At 38.2% G+C, this 26,943-nt stretch overlaps 2 protein-coding genes across 7 annotated transcripts in view; one reads left to right on the forward strand and one right to left on the reverse strand.

Annotated features, from left to right (window-relative positions):
* The first annotated feature begins 1,648 nt into the window (after positions 1-1,648).
* Positions 1,649-11,317, forward strand: LOC306990015 (zinc finger protein 518A). The gene is made up of 2 exons (XM_079596222.1): positions 1,649-1,936; positions 4,286-11,317. The coding sequence occupies exon 2, from the start codon at positions 4,304-4,306 to the stop codon at positions 8,816-8,818; it is 4,515 nt and encodes a 1,504-aa protein (XP_079452348.1). The 5' UTR covers positions 1,649-1,936; positions 4,286-4,303; the 3' UTR covers positions 8,819-11,317.
* A 5,657-nt stretch (positions 11,318-16,974) lies between these two features.
* Positions 16,975-26,943, reverse strand: part of adgra1a (adhesion G protein-coupled receptor A1a) — a 29,410-nt gene continuing 19,441 nt past the window's right edge. For all 6 annotated transcript variants that reach the window (XM_079596399.1, XM_079596398.1, XM_079596397.1 and 3 more), the window contains 5 exons: positions 23,371-23,498; positions 22,093-22,216; positions 20,726-20,877; positions 19,928-20,023; positions 16,975-19,719 (listed from right to left, as the gene is read on the reverse strand). In XM_079596399.1, the coding sequence (XP_079452525.1) occupies positions 18,252-19,719; positions 19,928-20,023; positions 20,726-20,877; positions 22,093-22,216; positions 23,371-23,420 (1,890 nt within the window). In that variant the 5' untranslated portion in view covers positions 23,421-23,498 and the 3' untranslated portion in view covers positions 16,975-18,251. The remainder of the gene's footprint in view (positions 19,720-19,927; positions 20,024-20,725; positions 20,878-22,092; positions 22,217-23,370; positions 23,499-26,943) is intronic.

The following is a 26,943-nucleotide window of genomic DNA, read 5'->3' on the forward strand; positions in this document are numbered from 1 at the left end:
TGAAAAGATTATGACCTCTGTCATAGGTGTGAATAGGTTTGATGAATGTGTTTACGCCTCTTTGATTGATATGTCCCAATCAATCTATACAAATGGCTCCTATAGAGCTAATTCATACCCTTTAACAGCTGTGAATATGCCTTTATTGATATGAAAAGACCACAGTCATATAGTCATAGGTCAATATGATTTTTTTTCTGACAAAATTAATTAGCCTACACTATATATCCCAAGCTACTTTTTGCTATAAAAAATCACTTTAAAAAGCACTGGGATGTTCTTATTGAGACAATGAATAACAAAACTTATGTAGCTCATATATTGTTCATTTCAAAGGGTTTCAAAACATTGATTTCAGGACAAAGCTCTTCTTTTTCCATCGAAGTGCTATTAAATATTGCCTGGTACATTTCTGACCTGGTCATCATCATTTCTCATTCTGGATCTTATAGCTTATGGTCCACAATGACAAACAATTACATACAGTAATTTCACAAATCTGAATTTTGAAGGAAGTGAGCTCATGATCTCTAATGGGCAAGTCACACCTTCATGCCACACCTTAATTTACACTTCATTCATTCATCCATCATCTTTTGTTTTACGTAACAAGTCTTGTCAAACATGTCAAGACAATTTGTAAGGCTGTTTATAGAAATATGCTTACTACTTTAAAATGACAATATTTGCAGGTACATTACCATATTATTTTCACAGTATATTCATCCAAGGGAAAATATCGCGCTCCGAGAGGATCAGCCTCTCAATTGTTATTACAGTTTATGATCCCTTTATTGAATTTAAAATATTACAAGTAGACATTTAATGCATTTCTAATATGCCTAGAGCATAATGTTATCAAACATATCTGAAATATGTCAGACTTACATTTCATATTTAGGTCATTTTTGTCACTTTTGGTGGCCTTTCGGCCCAATGAATTTCTGACCCTGGACATCATTTACTCTAGATCGTATGCTACCTGCATGGCTTCTAATGACAAACAGCATAAATGACATAGGCCAACAGTTCTTCTTCTTTTTGGAGACTCAAGTTGCAATATTTTTCTGAAAAGGACCATATCTGATTTGTAATTTCACATAATATCGGTAGTTGTAGAACAAAATGTAAAAGCTTTCTAAATAAAACTGCATTAACAATGTTATAACAATTTGTCATTTGTTTAGCAAATAAATGTAAATGTATCTAATAAGCCTTAAGTTGCAATATGAGAACAATGTTTGCCAGATTTTTCAATCAATCACTGTTGTTTAAACAACTTGGAATAAAAAAAACAGCTTGAAAACATTTTGAAAACAACTTGAACATTTTATTAACTTTCATTGCAGTAATATGTCATTTATTATTTTATTTATATTTGAAATTATGGTTACCCTGATATAGCCTAGGATCACTTGTTACATAAATGCATAACTACCCAGGAAAAGGATCATCATTATTATCATCGCAGTAGCACAATATGATTCTTACATCTATTTGCACATTTTAGTGGGCCAGTATTTAGAACATAGTAAACACTACTATCTATCAGAGTAATGATATTGTAGGTCAAGATGGCGCTCCATGATTTAGAGTGAGTCATGGCGTCCCTAGAGTCTACAAAACAGCAGTATGCACGGCCACTTTCATAGATGGACAAAACTGCATCTGAAACAGACCGAAACCTACGTGGATTTTAATTAAAACAACAAGTTATATTCATCAATTAACCAAAGGAAATTTGTATTCCATTTAGAGAATTTGCTTTGAGGTTTAAACACAAATACATGTTTGTAAAGGCGACCTAATGAGTGTTTCAGGTAATCCATATTCATCCGCTCTGAGTTCCTGCCTCACGCGCATTGAAGGCAGCGGAACCCGGATGGAACTGTCATGGCTGCCGTCACCGACCTGCCAGTCTAAAGAGAAAAGAGAGGTAAATTTCTCTAAACTGCGCCTATTTTAAACAGCGGTTTTAATTGAGACACAATAACATTTAATTTCAATATAACTGTGACTTTTTTTGAGTAGTGCGCTTTTACGTTGACTTCTTTGTGTTTTTAATCGTATGATTACATCCAGCGTGGGTGGGGGCGAGTTGCTTTATTTTTGTTGATGTGGATAAATAACATGGCTTATGAGCTTATGACTTTGACATTTGTAGATTTGTTCGCTAAGAGAGTAGCGGGATAGTCGGTGTGCATCCAGAAATGCACGGCCATAATTGTCGTGTTGAGTCGATTGACATGGCACTTCCTTTAGTTGGCTGTGCATTGTGCGTGTCCGCGTTGCACAAAGTTGGTGAATGTAAACTTAATTTAAAAAAATTCTGACGCAGATGCAGCACTTTGTTGTTAAGGTGTTGCTGGTTTTGTATCATGTTTTTAAAAAGTTTGTTTGCGCATCTGTAGAAAGATTGTAAAGTAATGAAATTTTGATGAAAAGTTTGGCTAATAGCAATATGTGAAAAATGAGAAAAGATAAATCAACGCTGTCTGTTACAAAGATGTGAACGGATATGGGTATGAGATACGATCATGCTGATGAAGTTTACACTTAACAAGAGAGTTTACTAATGAAATGATGCATGTATCACTCGCATCTTGGTTGTAAACTAGTTTGGAGGTTATCATACATTAATCCATTTAATTCCAGAGTGTTCTCCCAGCTCGCCAGATAGCCCAGTGAAATGAACATTTCCCTGCATTTTCTAAAGTTTTGTACAAGTTAGTAATGCTGGTCACAATTATAGCCAGGGAGTCTGATTGCTCAGTTGGTTATTATGATCCAAGAGATGACAGTTTTTTTTAACTATCAAGCAATTGTGTGGAAAAATAATCAAAGAACAAATTAATTTTTACTTTTCATTTGATGTAACAATTTTGAAATCTAAAATTCTATATCGTGTATCAATCAGTTGTTTTTAAACATTGAATGTTATTGAATTGTTTTAAAAATTTGTTTTTTGGGTTTTCCCCAACTGGCATGTTTACATTGTGATTCTATTTTTATGTGCCAGAAAAATCTTAAAATTTAATTTAATAGATTGTTTAAATATGTGTCTTGCATACATCATGACGTGTTTTACATGCTTGTGTTTATGTAACTGACACAGACTCTAATTTTTCAGAGGTGCAAACTAGAATTAAACTGTTGTCATAAGACAATTTACACCAGCCATGTAAAAAATAGTTACATGAAATCAAGACAGTCTGCATTTTAATTTTTGACAACTGTGTAAAATACATCTCTTTTTAGACAATTGACTGATGTTACCAGTGGGATTAAATTGGTTAATGGCAAAGCAGAGTAGACAACGGTTGTAGTAGCCTAATTAGTGTATACTAATTAGTGTATATGATAGTATGCTGTTGTGATCATCTCTTAAACACAGATAAAAGTTGTGATGGGTAGGTCCATATGGAAATTTGCTAAATGCTCTGCAGATTTTCACAGACTTTGAACAACCAATATTCTAAAAATTCTTCGCATCCCATGCCCCTTATCTGTATATTTATCAGATAGTGTTGGGCATATTTGATGAGATTCTAAGTGGTGTAGCCTATATAATTTTTTTTCCTGGATAATATTCTGCATGATTGCCACGGAAAATGAAAACTAACTCCATCTGGGCTCCTAATGATTACATTTTTGCAACATTCATGAATACATACAAGTTTTTCATATTTCTTTCTGCAGTACATCATTTGGCTGTTAAAGGCTATAATGTGACAACCAGTCTTTCCAGATGCAGGGAATCGCGGTGAATGACATTGAAATGTTTTCTGTTCTGCTTTCTTTAAACAAACTAAAACAACAACAAGCATGAAAGGCAAGAAGATGTTATCTGTCATTTTTAAACAAATACTAGTATTATAGACTGCACTAGAGAGAATATGTAGTCTATAGTAAGTCATTTTGTGGAAAAAAAAGACCTTTAGTGTAATTTAAATTACAGTAAACATTTGAAGTGGATCAAAACCTTTCATCAAAGTTATCCATGCATTTTGAACAATACCTGTTCTTGTCTTAGGACAACTTTGATTAACTTTTCAACTTTCCACTTTAAATGTTGACTACTGTATTTCTGTAATTCATTTATACTCAACATATTGTATATATGTTTGATTAAATTGTAAATTAAAGCATAGTAGCTCTTACAAGATGTATTTAATAGAGGTAATTTTTCTTAAATGCTGTAAAACATTAACTGTACAGTGGTATTATTCACTTATTACAATATAATAATGTTTTTGTTTTGTTTTTTCTTTTCCAAATATTGCAGGATCCTATATTATAAAGCATGGAGGTTGACCTGACCGCATCAGATGATCCTCCTGAAAGCCATGACCAGAGCCAGGATGATGACACCTTACTGGACCACACTTTGCCACTTGAATTGGCACATCAGCTTCCCGAGACAGCCTCTTGTAACGAACAGTGTGACCAAGATGAAACGCACCCTGAGGAGTCAGCCACTGATAATCTTCACATAGATGGCAAAGCTTCTGGAAAGACTCCATGTAAGATGCAGCAGGGCGCAATCTTCTCTGGAAAAATACTGAGTTTTTGTTGCTCTGAATGCAAAGATGACACCACTTACAGCCCTAACGACTTGCTGAAGCATTTTCAAGGATCACACAAAGGAACCCTTCCAACTTATCCTTGTGATCTTTGCTCTTTTGTCACCAATGAATTCTCATCTCTTCAGCGACATCGCATTGGACATAGAAACACTTTGGTCACGTGCGAGATTTGCAACGATGGGGTGCAGTATTCACTTCTTTTGCTCACCAGGCACTTTACCAACTGCCACAGCCGTAATGGACAGTTTCGCTGTAAAAAGTGTGAGTTTTCCACCAGAGATGCAGGAACCTTTGTTCAGCACATCCATCGTCACAACGAACGTAATCACAAATGTGTGAAATGCCCACATAGTAGCCCCACACAAGGAGAGCTTCAGAAGCATAACTTGGTGCATTCAGTGACTTTTCCTTTCTCTTGTCAGATGTGTGGCTATAGTGCAGCTCGCAGAGAGTACCTGAACAAACATCTTACAGTGGCACATGGTGAGGAGATGAACAAGAGGAGAGCAAATGAAGACAATTCTGGAGTTAATTCAACTGGACTAAAACTGTTGCTTAAGAAGTCTCCTCCAGGTGGAGGATCCAGAGAATCGCAGTGGATGTCAAAACTTAACTCGCTCCCTGGTGTAGGTCTGCTCGATCATAATGGTAGGCTGTTTAATCCTGAAAAAACCTTGGAGGAAACCCAGCAGTTTCTTGAAAGAGCTGTTGGGGTTAAAAAAGAGAATAATAAATGGACAAAGTCTCCCGTACAAAGTGAGCCACAAACTTTGCACCTTATTCCATCAACAATGCCACAACCAAAGTTACAAGAGCATGAGATTAGCCCAGGACTTTTGAATTCAACCAACAACAATGGACTGACTGTACTTATGGTGAAAAATAAAATATCTATTCCACCAAACTGTACCACTAAAGTCATAGGCTTTAAGATAGTAGATGGTAAAAAGCATTTAGTTCTAAAAGTCATACCGACAAAACCAGAGGACTCCACTGAAAATGAGGTTTCTGATTCACACATTGGTGATGATGAAGATAAAACAACCAGCAGCCCCTGCTCTTCATCCTCACCAAGCATAGGATCTCTCCTCAGTTTAGAGTCTGGAGAATCAAATGAGCCGTCTTCAATAAAAGAAGAGTCACCGGAAGTTGAAAATCACATTGGCAACCATCTCCCCCTGACAGAGGAGCACAAAGTTAGCTTTAAGATAGCAAATAATGCATGGCAGGTTAATAATGAGGATACTGAAGTCTCACATGGTGTTAAAATACAGTCTACAGCATCAAAAGATGTAGCACTTTCTCTGTGTCAATGCCGCCAATCAAGTGGGAGTTCATTCCCGCATCTTCATGAGGTATCTTTCCTCTGTTCAAGTGAAAAAAGCTACATTGATGATATCCAGACAGCAAATCCAGCCGCCACACCTCCTGTTTCAAAATCAGAGCTTTCCTCTGCTGGTTCTGAGACTACACTTCCTGATTTGCAAATTACTCAAGTAAACCCATCTGAATATGAGGCTACAGCATTAGCTTCAGTTATGGATCAACCCTCAGGATTATCTGCTGATGAAACCACACAACCTTCCTGTGACTCTTCCAATTCAAAATCTGATCCTGAAATGTCTGTAGATGACAAGTTCACACACGTTGATATCCTGCAATCTAAACTTCCAAATATAAAAACAACAGATGCAACATTTTCTGTGCTGTCAGAAGAATCTCTTATCCAGAAACCTCGATTCAGTTCAAAAGGTGGTAAACCATGTAAGAATAACATTGAACGGAGCTGCCCTATTAAACGTTCTGTGGAAAAAAACATAATTGATTCAGTGGCTGCAGATGGGCAGGATTCTAATTTTCACAAAGTTGTGACCACATTTTGTGAGGTGACTGACATTAAGACTTTTAACGCAAAAGTTGGAGAGACCTCTCAGTTTTACCCAAATGCTCCTTCTGACTCAAGTGAGACCAAAGCTTCAGACAGTGTAGTTGGAAAGTTCTCTGAAGTAACTAAAAACAAAAGCACTGAGGCAAACTCACAAAATGAAACTAGTAAAGGTGCATCACCTGATGCCAAAGATTGTAACACAGAGGTTGAAAATAACTTACTCAATTCCCCAAGTCAAGAGGTCTTTAGTTTCCACAATTATTCTAAAGATTCCCTCGGGAGCTCTCCCGATTCATTCCAGCCTGAGGAAGACTTACCGCTGGGGCTAGAGGAAGAAGAGTGCGAGGAGGATTTTGGGGACTGGAGCTTAACTCTGCCGGCATCTCCTCCTCTTCCAGTAGAAGAAGATGGCAAGGGAGTGGCTAATAAGAGTAGTCCTCTCTCTGAAAGTGGAGAGAAAGCATTAGAGCGAGTGTCAGATAGTGATATTGAGGTCGATGAGTGCATAGCTACTGTTGATGATTCACTCATTCCTGTGCTTCCAGAAAAAGTAGAAGAAACGGCTTGTTCATCCTCATCAGAGAAGAAACCGGAAGGCGTCACAATTGCAAGCGAGAACACAGCGGCAAGCTTGACTAGTGCAGCTGTTTTGGGAAAGATACTTGAAAAGCACTCGGACGCCATTATCAGCCAACAACTTGAGAAAGAAAGAATGAGGTCTTCAGGTACAGGTCAAGAAACTGTTAGGCCGACCAAAACAACACTTCGGATTTTGCAAACACCTGAAGGAAAACAGCAGATGTTCCTTCAAACTACAGACACTCCATATGCTGTGCCAGTTCAGCTGAAAAGTGGAGCTGGGTTCAAGCTGATTACTAAGTCCAGTTCTCCCAAAATTAATGTGTCCTATGTGAAACCTGGGATTGAGACAGCCAGCAAGACTAAGGGAATAGCTCTGACTTTAAATGGAGGCAGAATTGGCATGTCTGCACAAGGTTCAAGTCTGGAAACTAAAGGTCAAGCGTCTATCCAAATGGCACCGAGCGGCAGTGGAAACCGCTATTTCGTCAATGCTGCAGCTCTTAAAGCATCTCTTCTTTTTTCAGGTGCTGTCAAGTCCTCATCTGGAGAACAGGCGACCAATGTGCCACAGACTTGTTATTTAGTTCAGAGATCACTCCCTGTTAGTAGTGAGTCAAATGGTCCAAGTTCTAAGACTGTGCTTGCAACTCGTCCTGTATTGGCCATGCCTGTGAATTCAGCAGATAAAACCAGTCCCTTGCAGTCTGGGAGGCAAGCTTACTTAGTTAGATACATTTCTCCAGCTAAGTCGGGTATACTTTTGAACAATTCAGACGGGAAAGCTTTGAACCAGGGCAATCAAGTAAATGAGGCGGGTAAAAACAGGGTATTCCTTAAGATAGTTAGAGGTCCCAACGGCACCAGATTTCTCTCCACTGCACCATACACCACAGCCAAAAAGTCGGTATACCTTGCCACAAGCTCTTTACAGTCCCCTTGCTTGTTAATGTCCTCAAATAAATCTTTAACCAATGTGTCGGCAGGTCTGAAAACCTCTACTAATTCCCAAGGTTATACTCATAAACTCATCCCAGCATCCCAGCTTAAACATATTTTACCCCAATCCAATGTTCAAAACAAATGCAGGGCTGATCATGATGTAGCATTACAAAAGTTGCCACTTGTTCCCTGTTCCATCCGTCCACGAAGCCAAAGGAAACGGAGGCGAAGGGCTTTGTTTGAGGAAATGCTGGAGGGCTCCTCCAAAATGAGGAGAATCTCAAGCAAGTCGTCTGAGAAAGATGCTACCTCAATTTGGGAGCCTGTTGCGAAAGATGTCATGAGAATGCTAAGGCTCTGTCCCTTTAGTCCACTTCAAGAAATCAAATGTCCCCGTCGAAACCAGCCTGTGGTTGTTCTGAACCACCCAGATGCAGATATTCCTGAAGTTTCTAGCATCATGAGGTCAGTGAACAAATACAAAGGTGAAGTTCTCAAGGTGGGACTGTCCCAAAGTACAGTTAAAGCCCTCTCTCAGTCTCCAAATACACTTTCAAAGCAGAATGCTTCCAATGGCAATGGGAGTGAAAGATCAAGGCCAGTAGGAGGTACTGTTCAAGAGAGATTCATACTAAAACTAAAGTTAAAAAAGACTAGCAGAAATAAGTATGAGGTGGTGAGGTCCTCATCTGCTGGTTCAGAGCAGCAGTCTACATTTTGTTGCTGGTTTTGTGGCCGAGTTTTCAACAACCAGGAGGACTGGATTGGCCATGGTCAACGGCATCTAATGGAGGCAACAAGAGACTGGAATAAGATGTTCTAATGCAACTGCAGAGCCCCTGGATTGGGCCAAATGCCATCCTACGTTGTAGAAAACAGATTTCTTTTTGTGTAATCTTTTTTTTTTTTTTATAGTACAGTAAGATACAGTTAACCTGTCGATATTATTTTTCCATAGATTTTTCTCCAGAAGCTTTTAAAGGGTATAGTGTAATAGAGAAGCGTTTGGTACCTGAAACAAGTTTGTATGTAAATAATCTTCACCCTTGTATATTTAATTTGAAACCCTCGAGTATGTATAGAATGGAACTGTGAAAACTGGACACACTGTATGTTTATGGTGCAAGCAGGAAGATCACTGGTATAAGATGGTGCTGTCTCTTATATACATTTTTTAATGCAGACAATTGAACCAATTTCTCAGGTAATTCCATAGTCTTTGAATAAGTGAATGGTCCAGTTTATAAAGAAGTAATTATCTTTCATTCTGAAGCTGTGTACAATTGTAGTTTTAAACATGATGTACCATTTTAAGTACAGTTTAAGTTGGCTACATATGTCCTACTTCCTACATCATTGAACCATATTATTTTCCCATTTATGTCCTTTGGGACTTAGATATTGTGAAAAGTTCAAAATGCATCTGCAAATTTTAAAGGGATAGGTCCCCAGAAAATTTAAATTTATTTTTCACCCACATTTCGTTCCAAACCTTTATGACTTTGTCCTGTGGAACACAAAATATGTTTTTTATTTGTTTTGTTTTTTTGTTTTGTTTTCATACAAGGAAGTCAGTGTAGTTTAATGTTGTTTTGGACCCCATTGATTTTCATTGCACGGGCAAAACCTGGAAAAACATTCTTCAGAAAGTTTTGTGTGTTCCACAGAAGAAAAAGTCATACAGCTTTGGAATGACATGAGGGTGAGTAAATGGTAATTTTCATTTTAGGATGAACTCTTCCATTAAGTATTATTTTAGAATATTGCCTAAAAACAAGCCCAACTGGTTCCTGTGGAATTTTGAAATTATGTCCTGTGAGATGGTTTGCCATTAATACATTGTTTTTGTTCTCATGTTGTTTCTTAGGGTCAGTTTTGTATCTACCTTCCTTACATCAAATCAGACCCGGTGTCCCTTCAGTAGCAATAATGGACTTTTTTAATAGTTTGAATGTTTTTTCTGAAAATATATTCTGAACCTACATCTGTTAGTTATGGCTTTGGTGCTTTTTGTTGTCCTTTCACTTATTAGAAATGAAGAAATGCACCTGTAAATGTACTATTATGCTTTACTAAAAAAAAAGATAAAACATGATGTATTGAGATGCAAGCCAACAAACCTCAAATAGCCAACTAAACACTAACTGTATTTTCATTTTCTGTGATACTTGAGTGCCTCATTCTGCCTCAAAGTTTTAACAAGGTCTTTTTCATTTCATGGTAAAGTCCACATTTGTAAGATTTTTGTGTGCTTAGCAGAGTTCAAAGATTAAGATTGACCATTCATTTGTGCTAAACTACATTGATTTTTTGCTTTCAACTGATTTGTTAACTATAAAAACAGAAGTTAAGACTAACTTTAAACTATTTTTGAGACACTATTTTCTCATTGATAGCTCCAATATCAAGCTTTTTTTAAATATGGGTTTCTGTCCCATATGAACAGTTTTTTTTGTTTTGTTATAACATTCATATATCCTTTGCATTTAAAGCATGCTTTGCTAGACATTTGATGAAACTTGTTTTTATGTCAACCCAGTTAACACTGTCCAGATGTGATACAGTGGACTCAATGGTGCTTTTGAATTGATCTGTCAATCTGCTAATTTTTGAGTTTCTCTTATATAAGTTCTCTTTAAATGTAGATAAACGCTTCACAAGTGCTGTGATTTGACACGCTCTCTTTAAAGATCTCTGTAATTGTTAGGACAGATGTTTTAATTTGTCTGTGTCCATTAATCATTCTTTGTCCATTGTGCTTGAATGAAGCTTTGATGGCAGAGAGGTAGTAATCCATCCATGATTTAAGTAGCGAGTGTTCAGTGTATTATAGTTGTCATAAATCAGCGATTTCTCTGAAGCTTTACTTTCCCGTGTTTGGTCCGTTAACTGTTTTTAACACATGAGAACTATGTTGTTGGCATATAAAGTTTTATTTTCAATATTCACTCAGTATGTATGTCACCCTCTTTGTGACATGACAATCACTGTTATACATGTGAAGTAGTGGAATTGTTTATGCAAACCATAACAGTCAACTAATATTCAGCTCAAATCTCCCAGCTTGAAACAAGTAATGTCACGCCATGAATGAGCAAAAATATAGTCCTCACTTAGACATCTGTCAACCAAATAATGTTTGTCCTGAGGCAAAAAATGTCCTTCCTTGTTGTTGTAATGCCCATGTCACCCAGGTTTTTATTAGGATCCGAGAGACAAGTTTATTTTTTTATGCTAAGTGCCTAAAATGTGATGCACCAGGTTGACACTATATTGTACTGTATTTACCTCCTTGCAGTTCCTTCTTTAATAAATGTAAATACCTTTGAAGAATGTTTTTGTTTTAATGACTGTACAAATGTTTGACACTTTTATTGCCTCTGGGGTTGCCTATATATATTTTAGTATTTATGTGACTTAATCTTGAAGATGAAGATGTTGCAAGGAAGCTATCACCTCTAGGTGGCAGTATTGTATTAGGTTAGTAATTTAGGACTGTCTTTATGATGTCATTAAGATGATGTTTTACTAGCACATTGACACACAGTAAAAAGAATGTTGGATTAACTTAAAAAAGCAAGTTACCTTGTTGCCTTAAAATTTTGAGTTTGTTGTGATTAAAGATGTAAGTTAATACAATGAAGAAGAATGGTTTAATAAACACAAACTCAAAATAGTATGGTATCTTAGTTATCGAAGTTGATTTGACAAAAGATAAAAAGTTGTGATAACAAATCATGAAAATATTATTTTACAGTGCACAATATTTACTTCATTGGTATTAGTATGATGCCAAACCATGGGTTTCTTTAGGGATATCTTTATTCTGGTAAAAATATTCTCCACATTTTTATGTGGCGTCAACTATACATTTATCCGTTTGCCTTCACATTCATAATACAGAAAAATGTATGTTTACCAATGTATTATTTGCTGTGAGGTCTATTAATCTAATTGTATACGAACAAAACAAAACAAACTTTATGCTGATCTGCAAGCAACGGTGTACAATTAGTTCAACTCACAGTTAACTTTTATTGTGTCATGTTGTGTTATAAATTCACTCATTATTTTGATATTATATTATCAACTACATATTACTAACTTATCCCTAAACAAAAAATTTGCGTAAAATTTTGCCTTATATATATTGTTGTCAATTGCCTGAATGTATGCAAGTGTAATTTTCTGTTCTCTTGAACGAATAAAAAATTAAAATTAGTTCAAAGCACAACACAAAACCACAGCTAGAGAAAACGTGCATTTTCATCATTTCATCAACTAGCCCCAGTCTCTCCTATAGACTTGCCTATTTTGTGCAATCTTTGTGAATCATATTATGTATATAAAGAGTCATGCTGGATGTTGTAAAATTAAACCAGAGAATATATGAAGACTTCAGATGCAAAAGCCTCTAAGTGCCATCTGAAATTTTCTTCTAGAATGATCATTTTTATCAAGCTTGTATGTTTATATTCAGTTATTTCACTTTAATGGCAATGAAAATTACTTATTAATTGTCATTAAAGTGAAATTACTAAACTTAAATATACGACCTTGATAAAAATGCAAATTTTAGAAGAAAATTTCATGGCACTTAGAGGCTTTTGCATCTGAAGTCTTTATAGGCTATGTATAGTTCAACAGTACATGACACTCCAAATGAATGTATTTATTATACTAAGTTGCTGTCCAATACACGCTCTAATTTACTAGGCCCTGGTTCGGCCTTCATTTTCATGAAGGCTCTGTCATGATAATGAGGGCAAAATCTCTACCCAGGCTACGATTTGCCGTGAGTCATTATCCTATGTCACGATGAAGATATTTGAAGTGCATAAATGGGCCGTTGTATCATGGGAGACTTAAGGCCTCATGAGCAGATCACAGATCTGAGATCTGTTTAATCTGGGATCGACTGATTGATTGTGTGTGTGCGCTGGTATTCAGTGCTGGGCTTCAGAAAACCTGTGGACCCTCACTGAGCAGGAAACTGAGAGACAGGTCCGGCTGCTTTGACAGGATTTAAATAGGTCAGGCTTGTACCAGAGCTGTCTGCAGACTGCCTCTGACTTCCTGCCATTGAAGTGGTTCAGGCCATGGAGTGGCCCGCGGGAAGGAAGGATGGCAGCCCATTCCGTGAGAAATGAAGCATTAACACAACGATTAGAAATGGAAGGAAAAAGAAAATAGACTTCACTGATTAAACTATTGTTATACAGTCACCATTTTGTTTCACAGTTCAATAAGCAGATAAAGACAAATTCTGCCGTATTTAAACTTGGATATTTAGTAACTGCAGAAGTAATCCCTAATTTGTCATTTTTCAATGTTTTTTATATTAAAATGCTACATGATAAATAATGTTTGAAGTGTGTGTGTGTGTGTGTGTGTGTGTGTGTGTGTGTGTGTGTGTGTGTGTGTGTGTGTGTGTGTGTGTGTGTGTGTGTGTGTACATATGCCGTACAAATCAAAATAAATTCAAAGATGTTATCCAATAACAAAACATTGGATCATTTAACCTCAAAACTATTCAGATTGAAAAAAATCTCACAAATATTGCAGTTCAGCTAAAGTCAAGATTAATGAGAACCCAGCTACTCAATAAATGTTCAGATGTATTGTTAACAGACAAAAAAAATACTAGTGATGGTGGGGGCATCATGGCCCATCTTACCCTACATTTGACATTATATAATCAATCATTCCAAAATGTAAAAAAAAAGAGCCATGTTTTAAACAAAGGAGGCTATTTATAAGATACCTGTCCAATTCTCCAGCTCACCACACTGTTCTATTCCTATCGTTTGCCATCCCCCGCCTATGGATCTATTTATCCTCCTTCCTCTTCAGTACATCATTTTCACTAATCCACCCCCCCCCCCCTCTCTCTCTCTCTCTCTCTCTCTCTCTCTCTCTCTCTCTCTCCCTCTCTGATAGCTTGTCAGTACTGCGTTCTGTCCATTACGATTCAAACCAAAACCAGAACATCAGAGAGTAACCACATGACCCACATCTATATAAGGCACAAAATAAATAGGTCACACAGTCCCATGAAACTCTAAATAAGTAATGTCAAAGGGTGAAGTAATTGTCATTTTTTTAGTGGTACTCAAATACTATGTGATTCAGAGGGCTGTGGACTGTCATATAACCACTATGCAGTGTTAAAGTCAGCATGAGTTGGAAATTGTGAAATGGCTTCTCAAAAAGGAAAAAAAAAGTAGGGCAGGACTTGATTTTGTTAATCAGGAATTGATTGGATGGTAGAAAGTGGGAGTTGTAAATGAGGCAGATCTGAATGCAAGTTTGAAAATTTTTAAAAGTGCTACTTCTAAAAGTGAGGGTATATGCCCATCCCAAATTAATGGTCGCTACAACCATGAGTACACTAACAATATTGTGATTTCTTCATGTTTTTGTCAAGTTTTTTACATTTTACACATTTTAGTGTATTGTTACAGAAAGAGTATATTAGTGATTAATATCGTATGGTGCATTTGGGTGAGTTAAATTAATTAACCCGTTAACAAAGTGCTTCAGTTTACTGACAGGTTATTTTTTCTCATTGTTCATGCTGAAAACCCCCCCCAAAGAAACATAAAAAAACTAATATAGCTAAAACCAGCCTATGGTTGGCTGGTTTAAACTGGTCAACCTGGTCTCCCAGCCTGGTGTCTATCTGGTTTCAAAGCCTGCCCAGCTAAGGCTAGCCGGACCAGACATACTGTAACCATGCTAGAAGACATTCTTAAGACACGCCAAGGATGGTTTTAGCTGTTTTTTCTTCTTCTTCAGTATAGATATGTTTGTCAACAGAATGTTTTAATTCAATTAGTTAAATTATTGTCACAGTGTGAATTTTTCACTATCGTTTACAAAATCAAAAAATGTTTTAATAACAAACAATTTGTCATTTTATTATTAACAGTGCCACAGTCTTAGGATGATTTGTCTGAGATGATAGTTTGATGCGTCCGCATTTGGTCCTATGACACAAGCCCAAATACACTCCCTGACCCTCCCTGAGTGTGCATTCTGCTGGACAGTGTTAAAGTCCACCAGCAGGTGGAAGTGAGGAGCAGCTCCCCCTGCAGTTCTGACGCGATTAGAAGCGAAGGCGCTCGTCTCCACAGAACATTTTAACGACAACACCCAATGGGTTACTCAGTGAACTCCACATTGCTTATTCTCATTTAGCCGTGTGAATTGGTTGTGTGGCTTGAATGCATTTTGTTGTTTGTCTTCCACTTCAACAAATGACCTGTTCACCCCTGCATTCTTCTGCTTTTCTTCTTGATTTGGATTCTTACATACAAGGCCTCTTCAATTAAACAAAGTATTTGTGTGTGTGTGTGTGTCAATAAGTCTATTAGTTAGGACCTCAAGAAGCCTTGTGGGCAAATGTTCAGTATAAAACATTGAGAAGTTCCCAAGCATGTACCAGCGGTAACCTCTCACAGCTGTTGAGTTGGAGGCTAAAAACTCCTATAGGGGTTCAGTAAGGACAAGCTGGCAGTTGTTCATCATCTATTGGTTCCTACAGTTCCGAGCCGATGTCAGAGTCCTTGACAACAGAATGTGTGAGCAGGGATCAGCTGCAGAACGGGGAGGACTGATGAATAAACAATGGTCCAGGCCCTGCAGCTTTGAAGACTGTCAGCAAGAGCTGAGACGCAGCCATGATAAGCACACGCCCGACTCAAGGCGAAGGCGATGCCTTTTCTTCCTGCTGAGTTCAAGGATGATTTTGACAAAGCGCACTGGCCTTCACACAACACTGCGAATGGGCGGAATGAGAAATAGATCTAGTTAGGGAAGCACTCAGGCAACTTTGAGCATAATGCATTGCATTTTCGCACAATACTTTGAAGCCTCTAGAAAGAGAGAGAGAACAGGACCACAGCATCAGGTGATAAAATACATTTATTGGAAATTGTGGCAAATGTAAAAAACAAAACAACTGGCTTTGGGTCAGGTCAGAGCACAAATCACATGTACTCACCAAAAAAGAACAAAAAAAACTTTAGTTCTTTCATATGCTATCAATGACAGGTGGGTTATGTAGGTGAAGATAAAGCACAACACATGGCAAATCAGGCAGCTAGACAAATTTAATTTCTTCCAGGGATTCAAGGGAGGGCTTAATAGTATCCATGTGTTACACACCTGCAGAAAGCATGGGTTGGGTGAGGGGCATTTCTTTTTAAAAAAATTTTTTTTTATTATTATAATTTGGTGACACTCTGGGGGCCAATAGCCAATAATAATTCCATGCCAATTTATATCTTGTGTGGTTGTACTTGTGAAAAATGCAACATGATCCCTGAGCTCACAAAGAAACACAACAAAGAATTTTCCAGATGTTCCACGTGACCCTTCTGTTGGCATTCAATATTATTCGGTTATTATGATCAAATAATGGCACATATTATTAAAAACCCAATGAGACAAATACGATCACACGGTATTGAAAAAAAAAAAGTTATATATATATATATTACTCCTTAAATGTGCACAGAATCAAGTAGCTATTTGCTGATTTCTGTGATCATGTGTTTGTCTTAATTTAAATCAAGAAAAAATGTAATATGCTCACAAAATCACATATTAAGTTTAATGAAAAGACAAAGTTGCATCTGCACCAACTTATATTTTATAATTCAGGTGTGTTAATTAAAAAAAAAAAAAATCAAGAATAAATACTGTACCATTCAATAACCAAATCACATATCAAGTTCAATGAAAAGCCCAAAATATCAAGTTTTACTGAAGAAAAAAAATCTAATTTACATATTGACACTCTTTAGTGATTTACTTTTTAGTGGCATTATGTAAATGTGATTCATTTCTTGAATCAAAATTCAGTACAAAAAAAAGATAATATTGCATGTCTGTTTTAATGAACTTACTATATGATTTACCAATTATTACTTACAATATGAGTTGATGCAGATTTTTTTTTTTTTTTTTGGAAGCTCATTTGTCAAACGATCAGTGGGCAAATTGTTAAAATCAGACCATTTTTATGAGCAAGGTGAGTTGGCACAGTGATATAAACTGTTAAAAGTCTCCTTTCTTCTAATGTAGAAAGTGAAGCCCTCCATTTTTTTGCCTCAGAATAAATACCATGAGTGTTTCCAGTAAGCTTAGATGCTTTACTGTCAAACACATGAATGTATGTAGCCCATTAGACATGTAAATGATTGCTTCCTAGATTACAGTGAACATGCTTTAGTGCAAGATAAGACTTTTGATCAACGCAAAACTGATGGGTTCTGTAAGGCCATTGACTTGAACTGATCTGCACCTCATTGCCAGTAACTAAATACTTTATGTGCATACATCGCATGTGCAGTTCAAAATGCATTCTGACTGGGCACCTCTCTCTTCATGATTTGTCACCATGGAAACACAGGGAGACTATTTGTTTGCTGTTTTTATGTCTGTAGAAGAAAAAAACAAATGACAGCTTCGTTTTGACAACCACACACCATTATCAACATATCACAGACTACTTGGTACTTTGGGCTAAATCTCAGTTTTTAAAAGTTGCTTTTTCATTAGTGTACTATTTGGCACATATAACTCACATATGTTCATTGATTCATTTTAATTTCCACAGTGATAATTCAGTTTTCTTTCAAAGTGAAAATCTAATTAAATGCTGGTGTTTTCACACTTGGCGATCATTTAGAGGTTTTTTTTTCTTTTTCTTTTTTACTAAAATGCAAAACGGAAATGTGGGAGATTTTGGCTCTAAAAGAGAGGACTCATCTTGCTATCTGGTATATACACACACTCAAGCATGTTGTCACATGCAAATAGACATATACACATGCATTCACTTCTTTCTTACCTACTAAACACACACACACACACATCCACAACAACATAATTGCACATTATGTTACCATACCCAAAAACACATGTACAAAAATCAGTTTGATTATAAAAGACCATCCAAATTAACATGTATGGCATGTGATCTTTGCTGCCATATCAAAATGTCAAGAGAACAAACCAAATGGAGCTGGGATGAGACATGAAATGAAGTCTGAGAAGAGGTAAGCAGAGGTTCAAGCCTCTTTAAAGGGGGAGAGAAGTTATATGGGGCGGGTGAGAGAGGGAAGTCACAGCAGAGGGACTACACAGTAGCTTAGCTCAGAGAAGAGAGGGCCTTTGGGTAACAGCCCTGGGACTACACAGTAGTTTAGCTCAGGCGAGAGAAACAGGTTAGCACGTAATTCACAAGCCTACACGGTTGTCTCGTTTTTCCAAGGTCCAGTCCTAATGTTACCCGTGGAATCCGAGGCAAGTAGGTAGTCCTCCTGCTGACTACTGTTCCGGCTCAGCGTCCCTCGCCGGCTGAGGGTGCCTTTCCTGCCAAGTGTGGCCTGGGAGCATGACAAAGATGGCCGCGGAGGTGTTATATCCAAGTGCAGCATGGCGTCGTCCTGTTTATCTGCCATTTTTGCGCAACTGTACATCAGCGGTCCCATGTCAGGATCCTCCGCCTGGCAAGAGCTTACAAACGGTTCAGCTATAGGGCAGCATATGCTCGAGAACGGGTCTGCTTTGGCACAGCACATGTGTCTGTGGCAGGAGAGCTGACTGTCCAAGTGCCCGCTATGGCAGGAGAGGCTATCGTGAAGGCCGTGTGAAGCCAGACTCTCGAGGTGAGGACTAGGACTGGGGCAGCGTAGCTGGTTGTCCGGATGGGGGCTGTGACAAGAGAGTTGAGTATCCAAGTGTGACGTGTGGCAGGTTAGAGGGTTGTCCAGGTGCACACTGTGGGGGCTGTCCAAATGGGAGCTGTGCACGCTGCTATCCATGCTGGTGGAGGTCATGTGGTAAGAATAGTCCCTGAGGCAGGGCCGAGGTCGGTTGAAGGATCGAGTCTTAGACCTGTCCTTTAGGCAGCTTTGCAGGGGAAGGGTTGGCCGGGGCAGTTCATCAGTGAGGGACTGTGGACGGGTCACATTCCCAATCGAAGAGGGACTGTGAAGCGTGGCACAGCAGGTGCTCATATGGTTCTGGGTGGAAGGCAGAGTACCCAACTTACAGTGTGGCGATGGGGAGTGGAGGTGAGGAGAGAGTAGAGGTTTACCCAGGCAGGACGAGTCGACCTGGCAGTGGATTTGATTCTGCACGTGGGACGGGGTATGGCTGTGACTTTGGGTGGTGGGAACGGCGTTTCCTGCCGCTTCCCCATTGACCTCCACCTTTGGTTTGTTGGGGCAACAGGCCCACCACCGGTGCCACACGTCGTCACGTTTGGCACAGTGCTGAATAAGCAGAAAAAGCCCCAATGTGACTGAAAATGCTCCGTACAGGCAGCTGAAGATCATGTCTAGAAAATGACCCTGTGATACAGCAAGCGCGCCAAAAGCCCAGGTGGCCAGGAAGAGGAAGAGCGTAAAGGCGGTGGCCCTCAGCTGAGCTTTGAAAGAGTGCTCGTTGGCCAACATAGACGCTGTGATGGCTGTGCAGCCTGTGTGCTCACCGTGCTCACCTGGCTCTCCACTGACGGCGTGGCAGTGTCCGATTTCAGCCACGGCTAGACGCTGCTGTTCTTCGGTCATGGCCTTGAGCTCGTATTTGCGCTCCGGGTGCCGCTTTAGCTGTACGAATGTGATCAGAAAGTAGATGCACATTACCAAGACCAAGAAGGCAGTGGGTCCGTAGAAGCCGCCCAGACTGGGCTTCCAGGCCATCCAACAGCTGCAGCACAGACAGAGACAATAATTCAACTGACAGTGTTGGTACCACTCTACATCTAATTACAGACCTCATGCTAATTTATAGCATTAATTAAGACACATCTCCCGGAATCAGTGACATTTGGTGATTTTTACAGGCTTGTTAAAAATGGAGTAAACATATTACAATTGACAGCTAATTAAGCAATGCCAGTAAATGTGATACTTACTAAGGGGCGTCATCTCTGCTACCGTAGTTATCCAAGCTAACAGCAGCCGTAACGCCCACTATGATTAGGGGTACCCCACCACTGACCAGATAAAACCTTACAAAGAGGTGAAAGGAAATGGGGTTAAAAAAAGACAGAAAAACTGATTTTCATTATCTGATCAAAATGATAAATGTCTAGGGATGGCAATTGTATCTATCTCTATCTATCTAATCATTAATAGACTCTAATGCCTGGTTTAGATTACAATTTTTTTTTGTCTGTTACGATAAGTCACTGTGTCAGATTACGCGGTTTTGACTGCTAAAATCTTGTCGTGTTGTGGACAAGAAACATGCTTTTTTAAAATTTTAACTGAACATTATCAAATCAGAAAAAAAAATGCATTCAATTCTTAAAAGAAAAAAATATATACACTACTGTTCAAAATATTGGGGTCGGTACATTTTTTTAAAATAAATTAATACTTTTATGCAGAACGGAATAAAATCAAAAGTGACAGTAAATACATTTTTTAATGTTGCAAAATATTTCTAATTAGTTCAAATTAATGCTGTTCTTTTGAGTCACAGGAACGAGTCTTAAAATATATTACAATAGAAAACAGTTATTTTAAAGTGTAATAATATATCACAATATAACTGTTGATATATACAATATAACGTGTAAATGCACCCTTGGAAAACATGAGAGATCCTGAGAAATCCCAAGTACTCCTGAATTTTTTTGAGAAATAAACCCAGTTCTGAATTAGAATTCTCAATCTTTAGTGAATTCATGGACAGTCATGCTGTGTACCTGAAAATGGTGGCTTTAGGGCGTGCTTGTGTGGGAGGGTCCCTGTCCTGAGGTATTGGCGGAGCCTTAGACACCTCCTTGCAAATATTTCTGGCAGTGAAGAGCAGCCATAGCATGCTAGAGAGGGAGGAGTAGTGCAAGATAATGCCAACCTGTCAACGAACAAGATGAAACATTAAACATTGAAAGCTCGCTCATAGAGGGCAGACTGGCACAGAAAACTGAAGCAGAAGTGTGTGTGTAGCCGCCTTGGTGTGTGAGGAAGGATGCACTGAGGGGGAGTTTGAGGTAATCCTCCTCAGACAGTGAGGTCATGCTGTTGTCCTCTTTGGTCCAATGCACTTACTGCATAAAAGAAACCTTCCTACCCATCCGTTCATATATGATACACATGACGTTTATATGGGGTACTGGATGCAAATTATTATGTGCTGTGAGTATCAGTCGTGTTTTTTCAATAAATTGTGTAAATGTATAAAAATAAATGTGATATTCACTGTTTTGTTTACATCTAGGGAAATGTAAATAAATGTTAGAACAAATGTTAGTCACATAAATACATTAAATTATACTTAATATTAAAATAAATATTTAGATTATGCAAATTATTCCTAAGCAATGTGAATGGAATGATCTAGCATGAATGCTTCCAGAAACCAGACAGGTGTACTCAATATGAAGAACACTTCTTCCAAACTCTTAAACGGTTGTCTTTTTCATCATACAGCTTGAAATAGCGGGTAAGCAGCAAAACACTTCCCTGCAATTCAATACATTTCTCTTCCTGTCATTCCAATTCAAATTCAATTCACAACCCTGATATTTTCATGTTTTTATTTGATATATTTTACAAATTACAGGTTTCTTTTAATTCTTGATTAATGTGAAAGAGGAAGAATTTGACAGTCATTCGTGCCCTGCTGTAGATATACTGTGTACGGGCCGCATGTCTAATGCATGTTCATTATGCGTCCAGTCATAAATCTGATGCTTTTAAACCTAGAGCTTTACTGACAGTGAATCAACTGCTGTCATTAAGCAAAATATGTTTAATAAGCATGCGGCTATAAACATAATCAAATTAATCTAACTCACTGATCCAGGCTGGAAAATGTCTCTGATGAAGGAATAAGTGCTACACTTTGAAAGGCTATGGCAATCCTAGAGCCCCAGTGCATTAGCCTCTCACCACTGAGCACCCCTGCCAAACAAAGCCCTCTGTGCCTTAGTAAATGGCGACCATGCTAATTCAGGAGTCAAAGAGGCCATATGCTACAGTGACTCTGAGCTGAGAGCCACAGACACAGGGCATGAATAATGTGGTTCGCTCAGGCCAAAGAAACAGGGTAGAGAACTGGGAGATTTACCACTTGACAGATCACAGGGTACTTGATCTGGTTGATGCCTCCTGCAAACACCCCAAACGTCACGGCAGTGTGGAAGAGGAAGTTGAGGAGCATGTGCCATCCTTTCCTGCTGATTCGGATTATGCTGCAGAGACACACACACTCATGTCAGATGAAGAGACAGTTGCGCCATGAGTAATACATCAACATCTTACCACTGAAGGGAACAAGTAACTGCCTTTGAAGCACAATGCTATGACTAAAGAATCTTTTTGACCCCGTCTGCAAAGTGTCTCAAAGTAGAGTGGCTCACTAAATTTGGCACCGACCCTCTAAGGTTAGAAGTGGCCCCCTCTCCACAGAGCAAGCATTACTCACTGGAAATAACTGTGACAGTCAGGGGTGATGATACTATAAATATTGGCGGTCTGACTCAGGATCACAGCACTATTGTGGCAGTCTGTCCCAAAAACAATCCCTACTGTGACCTTCCAGTGTTAGTACTGGTGCTCCAAATTGCTGCTGTATGTTTTCAGTGGAGGAAAGACAATACAAAAAGGCACCATGTAAACATCAACATCACTGAATTCTGGCTGCAGAAAGACACTAGACCAAAAAATATATTATTAATGTATTGGCATTTGGTTAATTTTAGTCATCTTTATTTATCAGTACCAGTAGTCCTGTAGATATTTATTGGCCAGTGTTTATTTAAATGTGGATTCATTTCAAACTAATTTATCAATCAAAATCAAAATTATCAGTTTTGACTCATTTTCTTTTTATATTATTTCTCGTCTCACTTGTAGCTCTGGACCACACAACCATGTCACATGGGTCATTTTTGTCTAATTGAGATGTGTACGCCATCTGAAAGCTGAATAAATAAGCTTTCCATTGATGTATGGTTTGTTAGGATAGGACTATATTTGTCCGAGATACAACTATTTGAAAATCTGGAATCTGAGGGTGCAAGATCGATAATTTTGACCCATACAATGTATTGTTGACCATTGCCACAAATATACCCGTGCTACTTGTGACTGGTTTTGTGATCTAGGGTCACAGTAAGGTAACTTACCATTTGTATTTGGTGAGCATAAGAGACTTCTTTTAAAAACCCATCACAAAAATCTTACTGACCCCATACTTTTGAACTGTCGTGTATATGATATAATATCAGTCAGAATTTCAATATCAGTGCATGCTCAACTCCAAACAAGCCGTTTTTTTTTTTTTTCAGATCTATGCTGTATTTAATCATTTATGTCACTGGTGCAGCTTAATTATAGTACATACCTGTGGTGTACAATGTATGTCATGATAGAAATCAGCAGGCAGAGCAACATCACTGCAGTGCAGGCGTACACCACTGGGTGCAGATAATCCCCTGGATATGGAGGAAAGGACAGCACCCTCTTTAAATCCTGTCAATAAAATCAAAATAAGAGATGACTTTTTTAAAAGAACATGTCAAATTATAAAAATGCAATACTCTTTATATATGCACATTTCCCTAATTTGTTTTCTATATATTTATTAATGCATATTGTTCGTGTCCCAGACTTTTAACTGACTCTTCATACCACTTTGTTCATGTAGTGCTTGAAAAATTCAGTCTCTTGGTGATGAAGTATGTGTGATGGTACAGACGCACAACATGAATAAAGTTGTTGGATTTAAGAAACTGACCAGTAAAACAGTTATATCTATTTTAATGTGAAATAAGAGGAAGAACAAAAAAAAAGGGGTGAGTGGGAGGGGGAGACCAGAAGAAAGAAAAACAACAGAAGAGGAGAGCGTCGTCCCTGTGAGTCAAAGACTACACCCCCATACGCATCAATCTCTTTCAGCACGTCTATTTTATCACCCAGCCCGAAGATCTCCTTTGTTGTGTGCCTGAAGGGCTCCTTCCCCTCTGGAAAGCAGCACCACAGATGTACATGCATTTCTTTACACTCCAACAGACAAAATACACTTCTAAAAATAAAGGTTCTTCATTGGTATCAATGGTTTCATAAAGAACCGTTAACATCCATGGAACCTTTCTATTGCACTAAAGGTTCTTTATAGTGGAAAAAGGTTCTTTGGATTATTAAAACCTTCTTCACACTAAGAATAAAAATGGTTCTTTTTAAGAACTGTTCACTGAAAGGCTCTTTGGGGAACCAATTGTTTTTTATTTTACAGACATTCACAGCAGCACCATCTTTGATTTTTAAGGGGAATGAAAGCGAGGCTGTGAGGGATACACTTACATCTCTTCTGTGGGTTGAACTGTTATTTAATGCATTTTGGATTGTTCTGCTGACGAAACACTGCAAAAATATCTTTCCAAGAAATTTCAGTAGACAAACTCCAGACTGCATGATCTGTGGAAATTGATAGGTGATCTAGGAGCTTTATACTGCTTTTTACAGTGGATGCCATAGAAAACATGCATACTATCCCTCACAGCCTCACTTTCATTCCTGTCACGGCGCTGCTCTGCATAAGGTCTATTGCATCGATGCGATAACTCCCTTTTGGAACGTTTATTTTTAAGAGTGTACGCTCCACATTTAAACAGCCACTTTCTTTTAATCTCCATCTTTGGAGACGTCATTCAAGACTTCCTTCAATCTTCAGCAAGTTATATTTAGGTAAAACTAATTATTAAAGAATGTTAAGATTGCCCATTTCAAAAATAAAAGACAGCCTTTAACTGAGACATATAAATTTGGTCCATGAAGGTATTAGCTATGAAAAGAGCAACATGCATATTCAAATCATCATACAAAAAAAAAAGAATTAACCCTAAAACATGTCCCCCATTGTATGATTTAGCTTCATAGTATTTTCTGCACTTGTGTCCCCATCTCCCAGAGTGCATGTCTGCTTTAATCCAAGGTGAGATCAGCACAATTGCTGCCCATTAATCAGTTTCCCATAAAGCATCACTCAGCGTCACATTATTGATCCTTTGACCTCAGTTCTTCAGCAAAGATACCGTACCTTTAATGCCCTAAGACATCAAACCACTGTTGCACAGAAAGTTAATGCTGATTAATATCAACTCCTTTAGCGCCCCAAAGCATTTGAGAGAAAGTCATTTCAAACAGTTTGCCCATAAAACGTTTATCAAGGCTTTGGGGTCCGCTACAGTCAGAGTTTGCTAAATAAAGATCTAATCAGGGTCACCTCACTACAGGAAAACCTAGGAATTTAACTGAACACTCCTTTAGGATATTTATTTGACATTGGTAGAGCCAGCCAAAGTTCTTGTAGGTAAACCAAAGATTTGCTAGTATAAATCCTCAAATGATCAAGTCAAAATACAATCTGCCAATGGGATTGGGTAAAAAATAAACTCCAGCTGATGTCAGTGGTGATTAGACACTAGCATAGGCGACACTGCAGATGCCATGCATAGACACGCACTCCATTGCTCATCCACCCTTCTCACTGTCAAAAAAATGTGATCTAGTTTCAGGCAAAAGTTGCTTCCAAACTATATCACCGTTCAAAAGTTTGGAGTCGGTACAATTTTTTATATTACACTCTTTAAAAAATACTGGAAAAAGGTTCTTATATAAAAATAAATTCTGATATAAAAAAAACAATTCTTCACACTAAGAATAAAATTGTTCTTTTAAGAACTATTCAACAGAAAGGTGCTTATATTGTATTGCTGTGAAAACTCTTTTAGAAAAGAGTGTGCCAAGACTGCATTTATTTATCGTTTATTTGAATATAATTGAATCAAATGATTGATCGATCTGGGGCCAGTTGCATAAACATTCCCGCTAACTAAAGACTGTGTCTTAAAGACTAGTCTGACCAACAAGTAGTTAATCAGTGATGTACACCAAGTATGGCGTCTCATGCTCAGAATTTGTGCTCTGCATTTCACACATCCAAGTCCACACACACAGCAGTGAGTACTGAACACACACATACACCGTGAACACACGTCCAGAGCAGTGGGCAGCCATTTCGCTGTGGTGCTCAAGGGGGTTGGGGGTTAGGTGCCTTGCTCAAGGGTAATGAGAGTGGAAGAGAGAGCTGTTCATTCACTCCCTAAATTTCCTGCCGGTACAGAGACTCAAACCTGTGACCTTCAGGTTACAAGTCCGATTCTCTGACCATGAGGCCACAACTGCCCCCATTAAGGCTAATCAGTTTTACTTTTTGGATTCAAAAGTTATGACCATTCTTGAAGAAAAAAAAAATGGATGACTAACTTGTAAGACTAGTCTAAGCAGTTTATGCAACTGGCCACTGACCTCTGCGAACTCCAGCCTGGTCTAATCCAATCAGCAAGCAAGTAGAAAAAAGGTCAGTGGATAAAGAGTGAGTGAGATGCCACATCAGGTCTCAGCCAACAAGCATGCAGACATGAAGAGGATCATTAGAAAACTGTACATGCGTCTGGTTCGCCACTGACCATAGAGAAGGACAATACTTAAATGTAATGTTTTAGCCTGGTCATTCACACCTCAGCTTTGAAAACTACAAAAAAAAATGGGTGTGTAAAGCTGTGGAAAAGTTGGAGTGTAGAGGGTTGGAAGAGAATATTAAAAAGATGATTAAAATATGAGTGAAAAAAAAAAAAAAAAAAAATAGAGTTGGGGGAATAAAAAATAAAGGCTTAGTTATTTTTTGCCCATTCTTTGAATTTTTGGTCTACATTTGGTCCCGCTGTATCAGTGTCCTTATTTGCACATCATTTAATTTGAAGACGTTGTGTGTGCATACATGGTGCTGGTTCATGTTTGGAGCAGGAGAGTATGTGAATTATGAACGTAAAAACTTGAAAAACACTTGCTCCGGTTCGATAACTTGTTAAAAATGAAATATTGTTACAGACATATTTTCTGTGTGTTGCTAGTC

This window comes from Phoxinus phoxinus (genome assembly GCF_949152265.1).
Source record: "Phoxinus phoxinus genome assembly, chromosome: 21".
Classification (NCBI taxonomy): Eukaryota; Metazoa; Chordata; class Actinopteri; order Cypriniformes; family Leuciscidae; genus Phoxinus; species Phoxinus phoxinus.

Coding starts and splice junctions, on each gene's coding strand:
- LOC306990015 (XM_079596222.1), top strand. CDS start 4,304: ATGGAGGTTGACCTGACCGCATCAGATGATCCTCCTGAAAGCCATGAC.